This window comes from Pinus tabuliformis, chromosome 1_1, assembly GCF_031772625.1.
Source record: "Pinus tabuliformis cultivar Carrire ecotype Pingquan chromosome 1_1, CPIR1, whole genome shotgun sequence".
Classification (NCBI taxonomy): domain Eukaryota; kingdom Viridiplantae; phylum Streptophyta; class Pinopsida; order Pinales; family Pinaceae; genus Pinus; species Pinus tabuliformis.
This window is the reverse complement of record NC_142297.1, coordinates 977,947,367-977,965,047: the sequence shown is the minus strand read 5'-3', so window position 1 is coordinate 977,965,047 and position 17,681 is coordinate 977,947,367. Positions and strand designations below refer to the sequence as shown.

The 17,681-nt window shown below is 32.8% G+C and overlaps 1 protein-coding gene across 1 annotated transcript in view; it reads right to left on the bottom strand.

Annotated features, from left to right (window-relative positions):
• Window positions 1-1,564: 1,564 nt before the first annotated feature.
• Window positions 1,565-17,681, bottom strand: part of LOC149217789 (uncharacterized) — a 28,283-nt gene continuing 12,166 nt past the window's right edge. The window contains exons 2-8 of the mRNA XM_089390353.1: window positions 3,905-4,195; window positions 3,709-3,802; window positions 3,467-3,608; window positions 2,961-3,080; window positions 2,772-2,861; window positions 2,208-2,671; window positions 1,565-1,785 (exon numbers count right to left, since the gene is read on the bottom strand). Of these exons, the coding sequence (XP_089246479.1) occupies window positions 1,565-1,785; window positions 2,208-2,671; window positions 2,772-2,861; window positions 2,961-3,080; window positions 3,467-3,608; window positions 3,709-3,802; window positions 3,905-4,195 (1,422 nt within the window). The remainder of the gene's footprint in view (window positions 1,786-2,207; window positions 2,672-2,771; window positions 2,862-2,960; window positions 3,081-3,466; window positions 3,609-3,708; window positions 3,803-3,904; window positions 4,196-17,681) is intronic.

Genomic DNA, 17,681 nt, shown 5'->3' with positions numbered 1-17,681 from the left:
TCACATGCTTGTAAACGGTGTTGATTCACTATGTTGCTATTTTATTCATAAACATAAACTCTAAGTGCCTTGACTTCCATGTTTTGATGATCATGTTGTTCTGTTGAAGACCATTTTGACTCCATAGGCCAATAGATATTTTCTAATCATACTTTTGACCAGTCAACCAGTTATACTTTGTTCATGTTGTTCCTAGAGTTATCCATCTAATCATTAATCAAAAACCCTAAACCTAGTGATAGAACCCTCTCAAGTTGATGAGGCTAAGCCTCAACCAAAAGATTGGTTTTAAAGAGTTACTCAAAGTCTACTTGATCAACAGCCTATCAAGGTCAGATTTTGTGATAACAACTTCTATAATTCCTATATATTTAATTAATACTTTACATAAGAATTACATGGTAATTCATACTTCAATACAAAATATCCTTCAATTTTTTTACTCTTTTGAAGAGAGACGACCGCTTTAGAATTCTTCTGCAACCCCAAGCTTAAGAAGCAAACCTCACCCCCACACAATTCTATTGTAGCAACAAAGTCCAAGAAATAACAACACAACAAGCCAAGCTTCCATAAAATATGAAATTCAGCAAGCATGCAAGTAGTCTTACAATGCACCACCACCCCACCTGTTTTAGCATCCACTTCTAGAAACAATAATCAATGGTACAAGTAGTTATCTCAATCTAGCAACGCGTAACACAAAATTTTTCTTTCAAATTATCGATTCTAGCAATAACCTTTCCTCTCATTAACTCTTGCGATTTTTTAATAACTTTTACAGAATATAATTATTTTAGTGATTTTATAATTAGTTTTCCTACACAGTTAAACAAATTAAAATATCTACAAGTAAGATTTTTTTATTCATAATCATATTTTTTATTTATTATAAATTAACATTCAATTTTTAAACCAATTTTCAATTTGGACCATGGTGAATCCTAATGAAATTTATAGACTATTGTAATATGGGGAATTTATTTTATTTTCTGACAATGATCGTGCTTCATTTCTGACCTAGTAAATATTTTCTTTTAACGCCTAGTTTAGATTGAATGCTTCATAAGAGATATTCAGGTTTATTCCAACTAGGTAATAACAAAAACATTGCTTATTCAACTTTGGTCATGAAATTTATGGAAACCAAATATAATAAAATTATAAAACTGAAATTAATTTTTAGAAAATATTCATCCAATAATGTTAACCCTCCTTATAAATTACAAAATGAAATTAACAGTTACTAAATATTCATCAACTAATATTAACACTCTTTATAAATTATAAAAGGGAAATTTACCTTTACCATATATTCACCGACTATGGTTAACACTCCTTATAAATTATAAAAGTAAAATTAATTACTAAGTATTTATTAACTTATTTTTATAACATATTAGTACGCGGCCAATACTTCCAAAATCAATGTTGTCATGTGTTTCTTCCCTTGCTTTTTTAATAAATTAAACACTCACACTAAAGATATACTTGACATATTAAAAAAATAAAAAACAACCAATCCTCTTCCAAAGAAAATTCACATAATACCCTTATGGGCCAATTATTTGTTAGACCATATTCCAAGTTGGTTCTCGCCGCCTCCTGTAATGGTGAAAATTTGACAGGTTTTTGGATCGTAATTGATATCATATATCTGTAACAGAGTCGCCCTTCTATTGCGTTTGCGTCGTTCTTCTGCATCAGAGACATTTGGATCATCGGCATATATAGCTCCCAACAATTTTCCATTTACAATGTCATAGGCCTTTATACACCTAGGTCCTGTAAAATTGTCAAAACCAAATAAATTGTAAGCTTACCATTTGTGATCAATTCATTTCCCTGTTAAGACCAGTTTTAATTTGAATGAACGCTAGTGTGTAGTGAAGTTATTTCTTTACGTAGATATGAGTTTTTAAAATTAATCACATAGTTAAGATTTGGTTAAAGTTTAAAATTAACTAATATGGTTTGTGGTCAAAATAAAGTTAGAAAAATGGACCACATTAATTGGTTGAAAAAATCTATCAAATCCTAACTATGTAATTAATAAAAAAACACTTATATTGATCATTATTATTAATCAGATTCCAAAATAATTCAAAAAATTTCTGTTTCTTATTACTCTAATGGATTGTAATTATTTATACTCAACAATAATCATATAAATTAAATACCTAATTAAAAAATGAATGCATTATTACCTCCCTTCCTTTCACGACCAGGATGATCAAATTTTCTCATGTCTTCGCAAGCCAGAATTAAAAGGTTTTGCGATAAACAGGTAATTGCACAGGAGACTGTCTCAGAAATCTTGAATAGGGACATGCCATGAAAAGTTATTATCTCGTATGTTTGGTGAAGGGTGGGGACTACAACTTGTCTACTCTTGGGCACAACTATGGGCTCCCGCAACGCCATAACATTTGTTTGCCTAACCTGGTGATTGGAGGGGGAATTAATGTCTACGCTAACCATTTTATGATCTTTGTCATGTAATAAGATTTCTGTGTCACTGCAAATAGTAACAAAATTTGGTATGGTAATACTATGAATGGGTGATGCTGTCACGTTGTTAATAAAGTGGCCATCCTCTTTGGAAAATAATATCAGACGTATTTCACGAGTAATCTCTCGATGGTACAGCGCAATCGTAGAGTTCTCTGACCTGCAGGAATCAACCTTAAACTTAACAAGTGAGGAAAAGCAAACTTAATAATGAGGAGTTAAGCTTAAACTTAAATTATGAATCAGTAGGATGTGGAAACCTGTGAAATCCGTGGACCATTGGCCCTTCAAATTCGCATTGTATTGTATAGAGAACGTTGTAATTTTTCAATTCAAAGACCTTAAATTGCCTGACAAGCAAAAGGAGCATAGTTATAATGGATTCTATAGTTCCAGTTTTAAGTATAGAGATATGGAAGCTATGCAAATATAAAGAGTTCTCCTTTTACCCTTCGGCACGTGTATAGAAAATACCCTTGCAGTTGGGAATGTCAAAGTCAAAACGTGATTTCGCCATATCTGCTTGTAAATGGCGTGTTAACTGTACGAGTTCCTGTTGATAGAATGATCTGAAATACATCATGCATAGCATAACAGTTTTTAGAAAGTGGTCTAAAGAGAACAGAAGTTAAATAATCAATTGAAATCAAGTGTTCACCTAATTAGATTGTAGAATAAAAAACTTTCTAAAATCTAATAGACAGATTTGGAAGAGTGAAAACAATGGTTTAACCTAGATTTTGTTAATGAATTCTTAAAATCTGCGCTCTAAGTTATAAACTAAAGGGATCTTCACCATAGTTGCGTTGATTTTTTAGGTTTTTCAAAATATATTTTTCAATCTTTAAATAGATTTAACCCTAAAAATTTCATATATAATTTTAATTTTATAAATTAAACCATTTCAACTCACTTTTTTTTTTTAAATTCATAGTTAAAATTTAAAGTTACTTACTCAATTGGAACTGTTTCCAATAAATTTTCCCCGTCTGGAGCTACGTTAACCATTACCAAGGAATCGTCGTGCTCATTGTAGCAGAACGTTAAGCAAAATGTTCCATTTGTGCAATTCACCCTGTTTATAACTCTGGTCGTTTCTGTGGAGAACAATAATGGTACAAGATTAAATCAAAGTTTAAAAGGGCTTTTGGTATTTCTAGGAACTCCACATTTGATGGTAGATTTAAAGAAATATACCTCGATCGAATATGAGTACAGATGTTGAGTTGTCAGATTTCATAAACAGATTGCGATCGCTGATACAAACTTTGATGATGCCAGTATCAAATTGCTGCAGTTTCATATCATACAAATGTTAAGTGGGACAATAACATATATCTGATAAAACTAGATGGACTATATATATATATATATATAGTAGATATGGCCAAACCTGTAGGTGAAAGTCACGAAATAAATCCATCTGTTTGCATTTATTCGAAACTGTAGGGTTTGAGCTGATTTCTCTCAGATGTAGTTTTTTCCAGCGGTGGTTGGACTTTTCAATCATTGTGGGACGATGTGGAACAACCGTGACCTGCGGTGTTAAGTTTGCACTTTCCAAATTGATACAAAGTTGAGTAATGAATTCGTGCGACTGAGTACGCCTGATTTCACCTTCGTCTTCTTCAGTTTGTATTACTATATCGTACCTTGTTCTTTTATTCCTATGTCCTGAATCCATCTGTTAAACACACATGGGAAACATAGAATAGGAATTCCATCTGTTAAACACACATGGGAAACATAGAATAGGAAAGATAAATTATGTGAGTACATTTTTTTTTATTAACAGGGGATATACATTTATAGTACATTATGTGACAGTTGGGATTCACATCCCAAAGTCTCTTGGACTTCTTTTGTCCATTAGACTTCCACACTGACCCATTGAGGATTAGGTGTCCAACATTGCCCCCTAATCCGAAGGGTTATGTATGAGTCCAAGAAAAGAGCTGTAATACAAAATGTGCAAAAAATGCATGGCAGCACTAGGCTGAATGTGCTCTATGAAATGTTGGTAAAAAGGGCGGTGGTAAGTTTGCACTTTCCAAACTCAGTACGCCTGATTTCACCTTCGTCTTCTTCACTTTGTATTACTATATCGTACGTTGCCCTTTTATTCCTATGTCCTGAATCCATCTGGTTCTTGTTCCAGAGACAATTTACACGATGTTGCTTTGGAGACAAGGATCTTGCTTCGGAGACAATTTACTTGAGTACTGAAAGATTATAGAGAAGATTTTTGGGGAAAATCACATATAGAAGATGTTTGAACCAACTAGTGTGATTCATGGTCATGACGAGTTGAAGAGTCAGATCATGGCTGCCAATTATATTATATAGGGAGAGCAGATCATCCAAACAACTAGGTTGACAGGATTGACCATCAACGGCTCTCTAAAAAGGCTAGAAAAAATAATATTAAAATATTAATAAGTCAAATATTAAAATATTAATATTATTATAGTAATAACTACTGTAATAATATTAATATTTTAATATTTGACTTATTAATATTTTAATACTATTTTTTCTAGCCATTTTAGAAAGTCGTTGATGGTCAACCCTCTCAACCTAGGTGTTTGGATGATTTGCTCTCCTTATATAATATAATTGGCAGCCATGATCTCACTCCTCAACTTGTCCTCATGATGAACCACACTAGTTGGTTCCAAAGGCGTCACAAAGGTCTTCTACATGTGATTTTCGCTGAAAATCTTCTCTATAATTGTTAAGGATCATAGAAGCCTCAATTCAACTACTAAAAGAATGTTTGTTTGTTAAGGATCACAGAAGCCTCAATTCAACTACTAAAAGAATGTTTGCTTGCGTTCTTTTACCCATCTTTCCAATTTAGAGGATGCAAATGTTGAAATTTTTATTTTTTTATTATTTTTTTAATTAAGTATCCATATTGTTAGGTTTAATTTAAAATTTTCTAAAATTTATAAAATATTTTGATTTTGAAATGAATTATAATTTATGGGTATATGGTATTGTGAGAAGTCATGATATTGACCCATGGTATTATAACAAATCTTATTTTAAATTAATAATATGTATGGTAAAATTTGGTAAAATTTGAACGCATAAAAATCTTTTCATATTAAATTTATTATGATATTTATATTATGAATTTGGTTGGCCAAAAAATTTTGTGATGTGATTTCTATTAAAAGACATTTAGTAACTTTATTATCAATTGAGCCCACACTCAAATAAAATATCTATAAAATATTTTAATTTTGAAAAGAGTTATGGTTTTGGGGCATTGGTAATGACCCATGACATTATAACAAATGTTATTTACAATTTAATAATATTTTAATATTAAGTTTATTGTGTATCTATATTATGATTTTTGGGTCGGCCAAAAATTTTTGTTATGTCATTTCTTCCAAAAGACTTGGTCATTTTATTTTCAATTGAGACCACATTCAAATAAAATATTTATAAAATATTTTGATTTTGAAACAAGTTATGGTTTTGGGGCATGTGGTATTCTTAAGTCTTGGTATTGACCCATTACATTTAACAAATATTATTTACAATTTAATAATCTTCTTATATTAAGTTTATTGCGATATCTATATTATGATTTTTGTGTCGACCAAAAAATTGTGCTATGGGATTTCTACACAAAACTTTTTCATAATTTTATTTGAGGCCACACTCAAATAAAATATTTATAAAATATTTTGATTTTGAAATAAGTTACGGTTTTGGGGCATGTGGTATTGATAAATCTTTGTATTGAACCATGACATTATAACAAATATTATTTACAATTTAATAATTTCGATGGTAAAGTAAGGGTGAATATTGTCGATTATATAACTTAATTAGGGTGAAAATGAGAATGTTTCACATCATTAGGATTTGGTCTGCGTTTAGAATCAACTAATGTGGTTCAATGTTTAATTTATAATACTTAAAAAATATTATAAATTATTCCTACCTTCAAAAAATTATTACTACCACATACTATGGATTACCTAATACTTTGAATCTATAAACAATAAATTGTATTATATCAAAATTATATAAATATTGTAATATTTCTTAATATTTGACTCTATAAACAATAAATTGTATTGTATTAAAATTATCAAAATATTGTTATATTTTAAGATAATAAAAAAAATTCTTAATCTTTTGAGTAAACAGTAAATTGTAGTGTATTAAAATAATCCAATTATTGTAATATTTTAAGATAATATAAAATATAATATATTTAAATAATATAAAACATTATTGAACTTAAATGGTTATTATTTAATACCATGGGTTACTCAATACCATGACCCTATAAATAATTAAACATTAATGTTAACTCTTGATCTACCAAGTTCCTAGAAGGATAAAATAGAGTGGAAAACCATTTGATCCCCATTTCTGACCAACCAATATGGTTCAACTTCAAAAAATTCAAAACAACCCATAATTTTGTAAGAACATAATATATTAATAAAAAATAAGAGAAACTAAAAACTAAAATATTAATAAAAATTATTTAAAAAGGTAAATAATAGTATTTATGTTTAATAATAAAAGTAATTTATGAATAGATAAATATAAAATAAGAAAAAGAGAAAAAAAATAATAATAAAGATAGGAGTAATATTTAGATGAGGCTTTTTGGAGTTGCCAACATATTTCAGGCCAATGAAAAAGTAATGTTCAAATCTTGATTTGTATTATTTAAAATGGTTTTTTTCATGTTTATATGCATTTAGCACCCTCAAAAACTGCTACTAGAGTTCCATTGTGAAGAGTTCACCCATCAAACTTGTGATTTCAATGAATCCTCGATTCTAGACAAATTAGATGAGAAAATAAAATAAATCAGAAAACTTTTCAGAAAGTCTCACTTAAAGAATACTCTATAAGATAAAGTGTCAATAAATAATAAATTTATAGTAAATCAAAGTTAAAAATAAAATGAAATAAATAAAAATGTAAAAATAGTTAATTAAAACTAATTAATTAAATAATAAGGTATTTTTGTAATAATATAATAATATTAATAAAAATTAAAATCAAATATAAAAGTCTAAAATATTAATATTAATATAAATTATTTTAAAAGGTTAATAATGAGATTTATCATTGGTAATGTTAATAATAACAAATTCTATTAATAAAAAAACTAATTCGGGAGTAGTATTTGTTTATGAGTATATAGTATTGTGATAAATCATGGTATTATAGCAAATCTTATTTACAAGCGAATAATATCTATGGTAAAATTTGAACACCTAACAATCTTCTTATATTAAGTTTATCGTGATATCTATATTATGATTTTTGGTCAGCCAAATTTTTTTATGTGATTTCTAGCAAAAGAGTTTTCATAATTTTATTATCAATTGAGCACACACTAAAATAAAAAAATTTGACTTTGAAATAAGTTATGGTTTTGGGGCATGTGGTATTGCTATGTCTTAGTATTGACCCATGACATTATAAAAGATATTATTTACAATTTAATAATCTTCTTATATTAAGTTTATTGCTATATCTATGTTATGATTTTAGCTTCGGCCAAAAAATTGTGTTATGTGATTTCTCGCAAAAGCTTTTTGTAATTTTATTATCAATTGAGGCCACACTCAAATAAAATATTTATAAAATATTTTGATATTGAAAGAAGTTATAATTTTGGGGCATGTGGTATTGATCTCGGTATTGACCCATGACATTATAACAAATATTATTTACAATTTAATAATTTCCATGGTAAAGTAAGGGTGAATATTGTTGATTATAAAACTTGTTAAGTCTTGGTATTGACACATAATATTATAACAAATATTATTTACAATTTAATAATTTCCATGGTAAAGTAAACTTGAATATTGTCGATTATAAAACTTGTTAGACTGAAAAAATATTTTCTGGGTTATTTGGTCCCTTTCAGGACCAACTAATGTGGTTCAATGTTGAGTTTATAACACGTAAAACATATTATAAATTATTACCTACCTTTAAAAAATTATTACCACATACTATGGGTTACCTAATACCTTGAGTCCCTAAAAAATAAATTGTATTGTATTAAAGTTATCTAAATATTGTCACATTTCTTAATATTTTGTGTCGATAAACAATAACTTGTATTGTGTTAAAATTATCCAAATATTGTGATATTTTAACATAATATAAAATATAGTATATTTAAATAATATAAAATATTATTTTATATTAAATAGTTATTATCTAATACCCTGAGTTACTTAATACCATGACCCCATAAATAGTGAAATGTAAATGTAAATTTTTGATCTACCAAGTTCCTAGAAGGATAAAAATAGAGTGGAAAGCCATTCAATCCCTATTTCTAACCAATCTTCAGCATATCAAAGATTTCAGCATGTACTTAGGGGGAGCATAACCCTTTGCCCTTGATGTCAAAGGGGAGAATGACTTGGGGTTGCCATCAAGGCCAAAGGGGGAGATTGTTGGCATTATGACACAGGTTTTGTGCTATGACACAGGTGTTGTCCTTGATGGCAACTCACTCAGATGATAGATCACAGTTTAGGCTCACAAAATGAAATAAAAAGAGGTATACACAGTTTCCCCTTGACCAAGTTGTGTATACATGCGCGTTCACAGACCAAAAGGTGCATATGCGTATACTCGCACCTTCTTGCAAGGAAAAGTGTGTACATGGTGGAAAACTTGGTTTTGGTTTGTGGTATTTTGTACTTGGTATTTTGAGCCATGGTATTGGTCCAAGGTATCTTGTCCAAAGTGTTGACCCCAGGTATTTGGTCCAAGGTGTTGATTCTAAGTGGTTTTGGACCATGGTATTGAGTAAGGCCTAAGACTATAAAAGGAGGAGGAGATCATTAGGAAAATGTACTTAAGGATTGAATATCTAATGAAGAGCGAGATCTAAAATACTGGTCATTGGGTTATGGTGCATAGCTGGATCTGAATCAAGGAGGAACCTGAGTGCTTAAATAAGGATAAGTTCTATTGATGGGTCAATATCTTAAGGCTTGAAGAGAAGTATCTTTGTGTGGTTTTGATATTTTATAATTGGCGCATGTCATAATCTGTAAATTTGATGACCCGGGTATAACTGGTGTCTGAATAGTTGTAAAGGTTAAATCATCTTTTACAGATCTGTACGTAAGTTCAATATAGCAAAGGCACGTATACACACTGGTTCAGCATTTCAAAAGTGTGTATACAGAGGTTTTCCTTAATACAAGTGCATATGCACGCAGGTTGCCTGTATTGAAGTAGCGTATATAGTAAGAAATTGTAAAGAGATTATTGAATTTTCTAATACTAATTCACTTCCCCCCCCCCCCCTCTCAGTATTATTTCCAACAAAGAGGTGATAGACGCAAGTACTGTTCTAATTCTAGCTCTAACAGGCATCATCATCGTCATATTTATCACCCTTATAGGTGGAATGATAGGACATACTTTCCGAATGGGTTTAAGAAGGAAAAGCCACCTACCTTTGATGGAGAGATGAAGAAATCACAAGATTTAGAGGCATGGTTTCTTGGTATGAGGAAATTCTTTTGATTGCATTATTATACATAAAACATGAAAGAAAATATTGTCACTTTCAGTCTCAAAGTAAAGTAGATATTCGGTGGGGAGGCGTGAAGAATGTCAAAGGTATACATCAAGATTATTTGTTTTGGAATGAGTTTGAAAGGCTCTTAAAGAAGACGTATTTGTTGGAAAGATACTCTGATTACAGAGCTAAGGAGTTTTATGACTTGTGGATGGGTTCCATGATAGATGATGAGTATACTAGCAGGTCCTTGGAGTTGTTGAGAGATGTTCCTTACCTTAGGGAGGAGATGGCCAAGGTTCAGAGGTTCATCAGTGGACTAATAGTAGAATACAGAGACCGGATTGAGTTTGATGAGCCTAGATCATTGGAGGAGACCATCCAAAAGTTGAAACATTTTTACGAGCAGTTGAAGCGCAAAGCTAAGTCTAAGCATGACTTGAAGGGAAATGTGAAAGCTAAAGGAAAATGGCCACCAAACAGAGGAAGGCCTCAAGATGCAAGTGATAAATAAAATGTAGCTCCTTACAAGAGGTTCAATACAACTGAGAAGGGACATGGAGAGCAACAGGCTAGAGGTGGTAGTAGGGAACCATTACAGTGTTGGACATGTGGTAAGGATCCTCATAAGAGGGATTTTCTGCAGTATTAGAGTGGTGGTAGAACCCAAATCTATATTTCTCGGGAGGTGCATACATTTTGTGATGTTGGTCATAACATTCCTCTAATCTATGCAACTATGGAAAATAGGCAAGCGATCATAAGGAATTGATCATTGATATGGATGGTAAGCTTTGTGATTTATTTATTTCTATTTTCATTGATCCTTGGTGTAACTATGTTATATTAATCTCGTCCTAGTGGATAAGTGTGGTTTGAGAAAAGAAATGCATGTAGAATCTTTGTTGGTATAGTTGGCTACATGTACAAAGAAGAGAGTTCACCATTGGGTAAGATCTTGCGCATTTGAGTTAAATGGCATGCCTACAATAGTACACTTGAATGTATTCATATTGGGATCATATATTATTCTTTTGGGTATTAACTGGCTATACCTTCATAGGACCAAAGTGGATTTCTTCGACAAGGCCATTGAGTGTGTGGATGATAGTGGGGAAACTATGAAATTGAAGGGAAAGAAGAAGCCTACATCAATGAGGATCGTTACTGCTATGTAGGCTAAGAATAGTTGCAGAAAAGGTTATGGGATGTTTGCAGTGAACATTTCTAGCAATAAAGGTAAGGAAGTTGAGGATGCAGATGTGTTGAGAAGGTACCCAGTTATACATCAATTTAAAGATGTATTTCTTGAGGACATTACAGAGTTTCCACCTCACAGGGAGGTAGAAGTTTCTATTGAGTTAGTGTTAAGGTTAGCTTCCACATCAAAAGCACCTTACAGGATGAGCACACCTAAGTTGGTAGATTTGAAGTTGTAGTTGAAGGAAATGTTGGAAAAAGGTTACATCAGACCTAGTGTATCACCTTTGGGTGCACCAGTGTTATTCTTAAAGAAGAAAGATGGGACTCTAATATTATGCATTGATTATAGGCAACTAAACAAGGTAACGATCAAGAACTTCTACCCATTTCCAAGGATTGATGATTTGTTTGATTAGTTGAATGGAGCAACAATGTTATCTAAGATGGACTTGATATCGACATACCATCAGGTACGCATCAAGGAAGAGGATATCTTCAAGGTTGCCTTCAGGACCAGGTATGTGCATTATGAGTTTTTTGTTGTTCCATTCAGTTCAACTAATGTTACAACTACATGTATGTGTTTGATGAATAATGTGTTGTGTCCTTATCTAGACAATTGTTTTATTGTATTCATTAATGACATACTAGTATATCCTAAGAATGAGGAAGAACATGTTGAGCATTAACCAGAACTGTTGAGATTGCTAAGAGAGCATCAATTTTATGCTAAACTTAACAAGTGAATCTTATTTTAGATCGAGTTTCATTACTTGAGGCATGTTGTCCCCAAGGATGGCATAATAGTAGATCCAAAAAAGATAAGGGCCATCATCGAGTGGGTAGCTCGTAAGAATGTGGATGAGGTGTTATCTTTTATGGGATTGGTAGGTTACTACATGAGGTTCAACCAGAACATCTCATGCATTGCATATCCTATCACATCATTGCAGAGGAAAGGTATGAAGTTCGGATGGACAGAAGAATGTGAGGCTAGTTTTGAGTAGCTTAAGAAGTTGTTGACACATGCACCAGTACTAAATATTCCAGATCTGGACAAGGAGTTGTAGTGCGTTCAGATGCTTGCAAGAGAGGACTTGGTGGAGTTCTCATGCAAGAAGGATAGGTAGTGTGCTATGAGTCATGGAAACTGAATGAGCACGAGTAGAACTATCTACCACATGATCTTGAGCTAGCAACGATTATACATGCATTGAAGATATGCAGACAATATCTTCTAGGCATGAGGTTTACATTCATGAGTGATCACAGTGGGTTGAGGTATTTATTCGACAATCTGAATCTAAATGTGCCCGAGTACCAGGCTCCACATAAAATGGTTAGATCATTAAATGATACACTTGTAGATTCAGAAATGTGGGAGGACACTAAAGGTAACACAACGACCAGCTCAAATGAAGGGAATGTCACTGTGTTATGTTGAAATAAGACGAATAACATGGGCTCCAGAAAAAACTTAGCCAAACTACAAGACAAAAATAATATATAGGAAACAACAAAATTAATACTAATGTTGAAGCCTAAATAATTTTGGTATAACAACGGAACTTCACCAAGTTTGTGAATGACAACACTAGTGAGTTGAAGTGTAGAATCACATAGAAAAGGTCGATAGAACTAGAGATGTTGTGAAAAAATTTCCACCCTAGGACGAGTTCCCTATCTTTATAGAGAAATGTAATGACTTGAGGATGAAATTGTCTGAAGGGGATGTTTGAGGAATCAAGCGAGATATAGGTACAAGTTTGCATGATGGGATGTATGTTAACACCCTCATTAAACACCATATTCATGTGTGTTGCATCCATGATCAGTTTGGAAAGCCGAATATTATTAACCTGAGGAATGTTAGATAGAGTCCTCCTCCCACCACTTGCCCATATTTAATGTGATTTGACAAAATAGGGTGTGGTTGAATGTGTAGAGGGTATTTCTACCATGCATGGGTGGTGTTCGGATGGTTGTTGATGTATGCACAAATCTTAGTAAGAAGCTTCCTCTTTGTCACTTCTTTTCCTCGCATGGTCATCATTTTGGCTGATGACGATGGAAACAGTAAAGGTACCCCCATCAAGGATGGTTTCTTGTGATAGGGTCCACACCAGTTGCGACCTCAGGCTTTGATTGCCCTGACATATGTGCTCAGTTTCATATTTCTGATCCTATTTAAGGAATCGTTGGATTTCCTGGATCTCCATAATAGGGTCATTATTTGACCATGGATCATTGTAGATTAATCCTCTAATGTGACTGCTCTAGTCAACCAAAATGTCCACCACCTTATTACTTTCTCGCCTTGTATTATGTGGGATAATATAGTGGAATGAATACAACAGTCGTTTAATATTAGTAATTACCTCATATAATCTCCAACTATGATCCAACTAATCTTCCAGTTGATCCTGCATTAATTTTTCTAGACATTATATGATGATTTTTGAATTCCCGTAGACTTGGAGGAATGTATATGCTTCACATATTGCTATTTTAAGACAATTTTCTAGACAAAGGAATTTTTCCATGTTATTTATTGTGATATCATAGTAGCATGTGTAAACACACCATGGCAAGGATTTCACATGTTAAAATATACCATCGTGTCATGCTAGCCCAATATTCCCTTTCGATACACCATCAAAGCTTAATTTTTTAAAATCTTGTGGAGGAGGAGAGAATATTTTAGAGGCATCATGCCTTAAATCAATTGACTGAGAGGGATGAGAGGTGGAAATTGTTGGATGTATATCCAAGGTTTTTAACATTTATTCCTCTATCTTATTATTTGACCAATATTATTATTCAAAAGAGGATGCTACTAATGTTTTTCAGGTATTCCTGACAATGATTTCTTGTAACCTAGCAACATCTCATTTTGTTGTATCAAAAACTCTAAGGTTTTGTTATTTCCACAGAATCCATATTAAAAAGCCACAGATCAAGCACAATGCTTGTAGAGCTATGAGATTTTAAAACTTATTTTCATAGCATTGCAATAAGAGATATGTGATGAGGATGGACAATGGTGGTGAACATAAAAATATTGACAATGTTAAGTCGCAAGTGTTGCGCACAAAGATGCATTTCCTGAAAATATGTTGAGGTGTTTCTTCTTCTTTAAGCAACAAACTAGTGGTCCCTCATAACCCTTTCTCCTTAATTGATCCCATGTGAGGGTATGTTAAAGTCCAAGTAACCAAAAAAAAGTAATAACTTTTGTCCAACTCTTATTATCCCATATTTTCTTGCGTAGCCCTATGTTGTCCTTTGTATGATTACCTGCGAGTATTTGATATGATTCTTTTAATAAAATGAGTCATTGATTGGTGTCCCCACTTAAGGATATCTCGAATCTGTGAGACTCTGAAGTGTCTATTATCCAGGAATCCTTTAAACTCAATCCAGGGGTAAGTATCATCATTTTCTATTCAATCCTCTATTTCTTTCCAAACCCTCCATTCTTGATTCTCCTTATGGGTTTTTCAATAGTCAGCTAATTTATGAGCTCCAAGACATTTGGAGAGGTTTTGTATTGATTGAAACTACTGAGACTCTTGTAAGCGCGAGAACCATTTCCAAGAATCTTCCCAAAATGTCATTATTTTCCCATCTTTGATATCCTAGAATTCATGATGATGAATTAGATATTTGTTGTTTATAGCCTAGTTCCAAATGGTTGATCCTTTAATGGTTCTATTAAAACATAATATCTCCTCTTGATTAAGTAGGGATAGGTATTTTCCTTGCCAAATTGTTTCCAGAGTTGCAACCCACCTTGTAGACAAAGCCACCATAATTGCATTGCATAATCCTGACTCATTAATTGTGGATCTATGAGACCCAATTCTCCTCAAAGTTTAGGTGCATTCAATTTGTCGCAACCAATCAAGGCCCGATTTCATGCTTTGGAAGTGCCTTTCCAAAATAAGCCATTCCATAGTGATTGGAAGCAAAGTGTGACTTCCAAGAGGATACGCATGGCTTCCAGTTGATAATTTCGTATTTCCTATAGAACTGATTTCAACGACATGAGATAGCTTGGATAATTCAATGTAATGAACGTCCAATGTTGATTTTATACCTTTTATTTTTGAGGAGGTCTTCTCAATATGCAACCCTATTAGAGTGGATGACCTGCAAAACTCAAGTATTTGGAAGGAAGAGATCCTTTCTAAAATCCCAATATTTGGGTTACCTACTTTTGGACATCCTTTGAATAATTAAAAAATAATATACTTGTCTTTTCATTGTTAACTAATGTAGCAGATGATTCCATGAAAAGTTGTAGAACCTTAGAGATTCCACACCCCTCTCTCATTGTCAACAACCCATAGAGTACACATCATCCACATATTGTTGGTGCAAAATAGGGATTTTTACACCAAATAATCTCAACCCATGGAGATGCCCTGATAAGTAGGATTTCTGAATAACTTTCCCAGGACCCTCCATTGCTAAGATGAATGAAAAGCGAGATAAAGGATATCCTTGTCTTAGATCTCTAGAGGAAGTGAATGTGTTTGAGGGTGAACCACTGATGAGGATAGAAAAAAACGTTGTTGATATCAGGGAGGACACCCACCATATTCTTTGATTAGAAAAATTGTCGGAATTAAGTACCTAAAAAAAATAACTCCGCCTGATTCGATCATATTCTTTAGGAAAATATAGTTTAATAAACATACCTACATTTTTTCTTGACCTGAGGGACTGAATGATTTCTTGTGCCACAATTGTACCATCAACATTCTAACGACCCTTCACAAATCTAGTTTGAGTGGTAATTATAAGAGATGGTAGAGTTGGTTTCAATTGATTGACAATCACTAATGAGATGATTTTTTATATGAAATTATAGAGTTCTATTGGGCAAAAACCATGGGGACTCTTTAAATGACTAGTTTTGGGAATGAGGGTGAGAAAAATAGCATTGAGTGCATGATGTAAAGACATTGTTTGGCATGATTCTTCTACAAGTTCATGGATTTATTTTCTCATAAAGATCCAAAAATATTAGAAAAAATATGAGGTATATCCATATGGCCTTTGTGCTTTATTGGTTCGCATGTTCATGACTACCCTCTCCATCTCTTGGAAATAAATTGGTCTTATCATAGCAATGTTATGGTAATTGCTAACTAATCTTGGGATATGTTGAATTACATTGTTGATGGAAAGTTTCCTTTGATATGAGCACTCTGCTAGGAGATCCTTATAATAGGTCATCAATTCCAGCTCAATATCTGTTGAAAATGCAACAAGATGATGGAGCTTAGTGGAAACGAGTCGCCTTCACTAAGTGGGCCCGCAGGATATTTTTTGCGCAAAGTCTATTTTTAGACATATGGATCATGGTCTATGAGTTGCAGGATGCTATTTGTGGATGATTGGTCATGTTGGTAAAAATAAATGGACTTCTATTTTTAGACATATGGGCAGAGTCTATTTTTAGACTGCCAGGCTAAAAATAAAACAGTCGAATATTATTAGCTCTTAATAATATTTGGACTACAAACATTATCTTATCCTCTTGGAGCACTTCAGTTCAAGCTACGAATGTGGCACATGCAACTGTCAGAAGGAAATAAGCTTTTCTTATGGGTCAGTTGAGCTATTGCATGATGGACTTTAGTTAGAACTCAAGTGATTGAGTTTGGTGGAGTTGATTGAGGAGTTGATGGAGTTGTGTTCAGTTTGACTTGGTTGAACTAGTTGTATTCAATCTAACTACAGAATACACTAATGATGAGTGAAGTGAATTAATTGTTAATGAATTCACTAATTATTAACTCATAAAGCAACTAAAGAATACATCATTTAACTCAGTGCATGGACAATTCAGTGGAGACAGGTGTTAGAGGTTGAGATTGCTGTCAGTTGTGACTATAGTTGTGCATGAGATTTGCACAATCAATGGATTGAGTATTGTCAATGAGGATTGTGTGGTTCAGCCAAGGGAAATACGAGTTTGGATCAGCCATTCTCATCTATTCTCATGCAGGATTGTGCAGTGGAGGTAGGCAAGCAGCGGAGGAGATTTGAACCTGTGATTTATTCAGATCTGAGCTAGTTTGTGTGTAACAGGTGGAGATAGTACTGAGTACTTGTGAGGAGTATTGTACTATGTATTGTTACATGTTCTCAATCATTATAATATACAGATAGTGTGGGGTTTTCAGCTGTATGCTTTTCCCGGTTACATACTGTGTTGATATGTGTTTCAATGTGCGCATGCGAATGTTTTGATTCTACAAATTGATGATCAATGTAGAGGAGGTTATGTATTATGCATGCATTCCGCAATAGTGTATAATCACGAGAATAATATCTGTGAATAAGTTTCATATTATTCAAAATTTATACATGGTATCGGAGCAGAGTTGATCATCAGATCTATTATTCA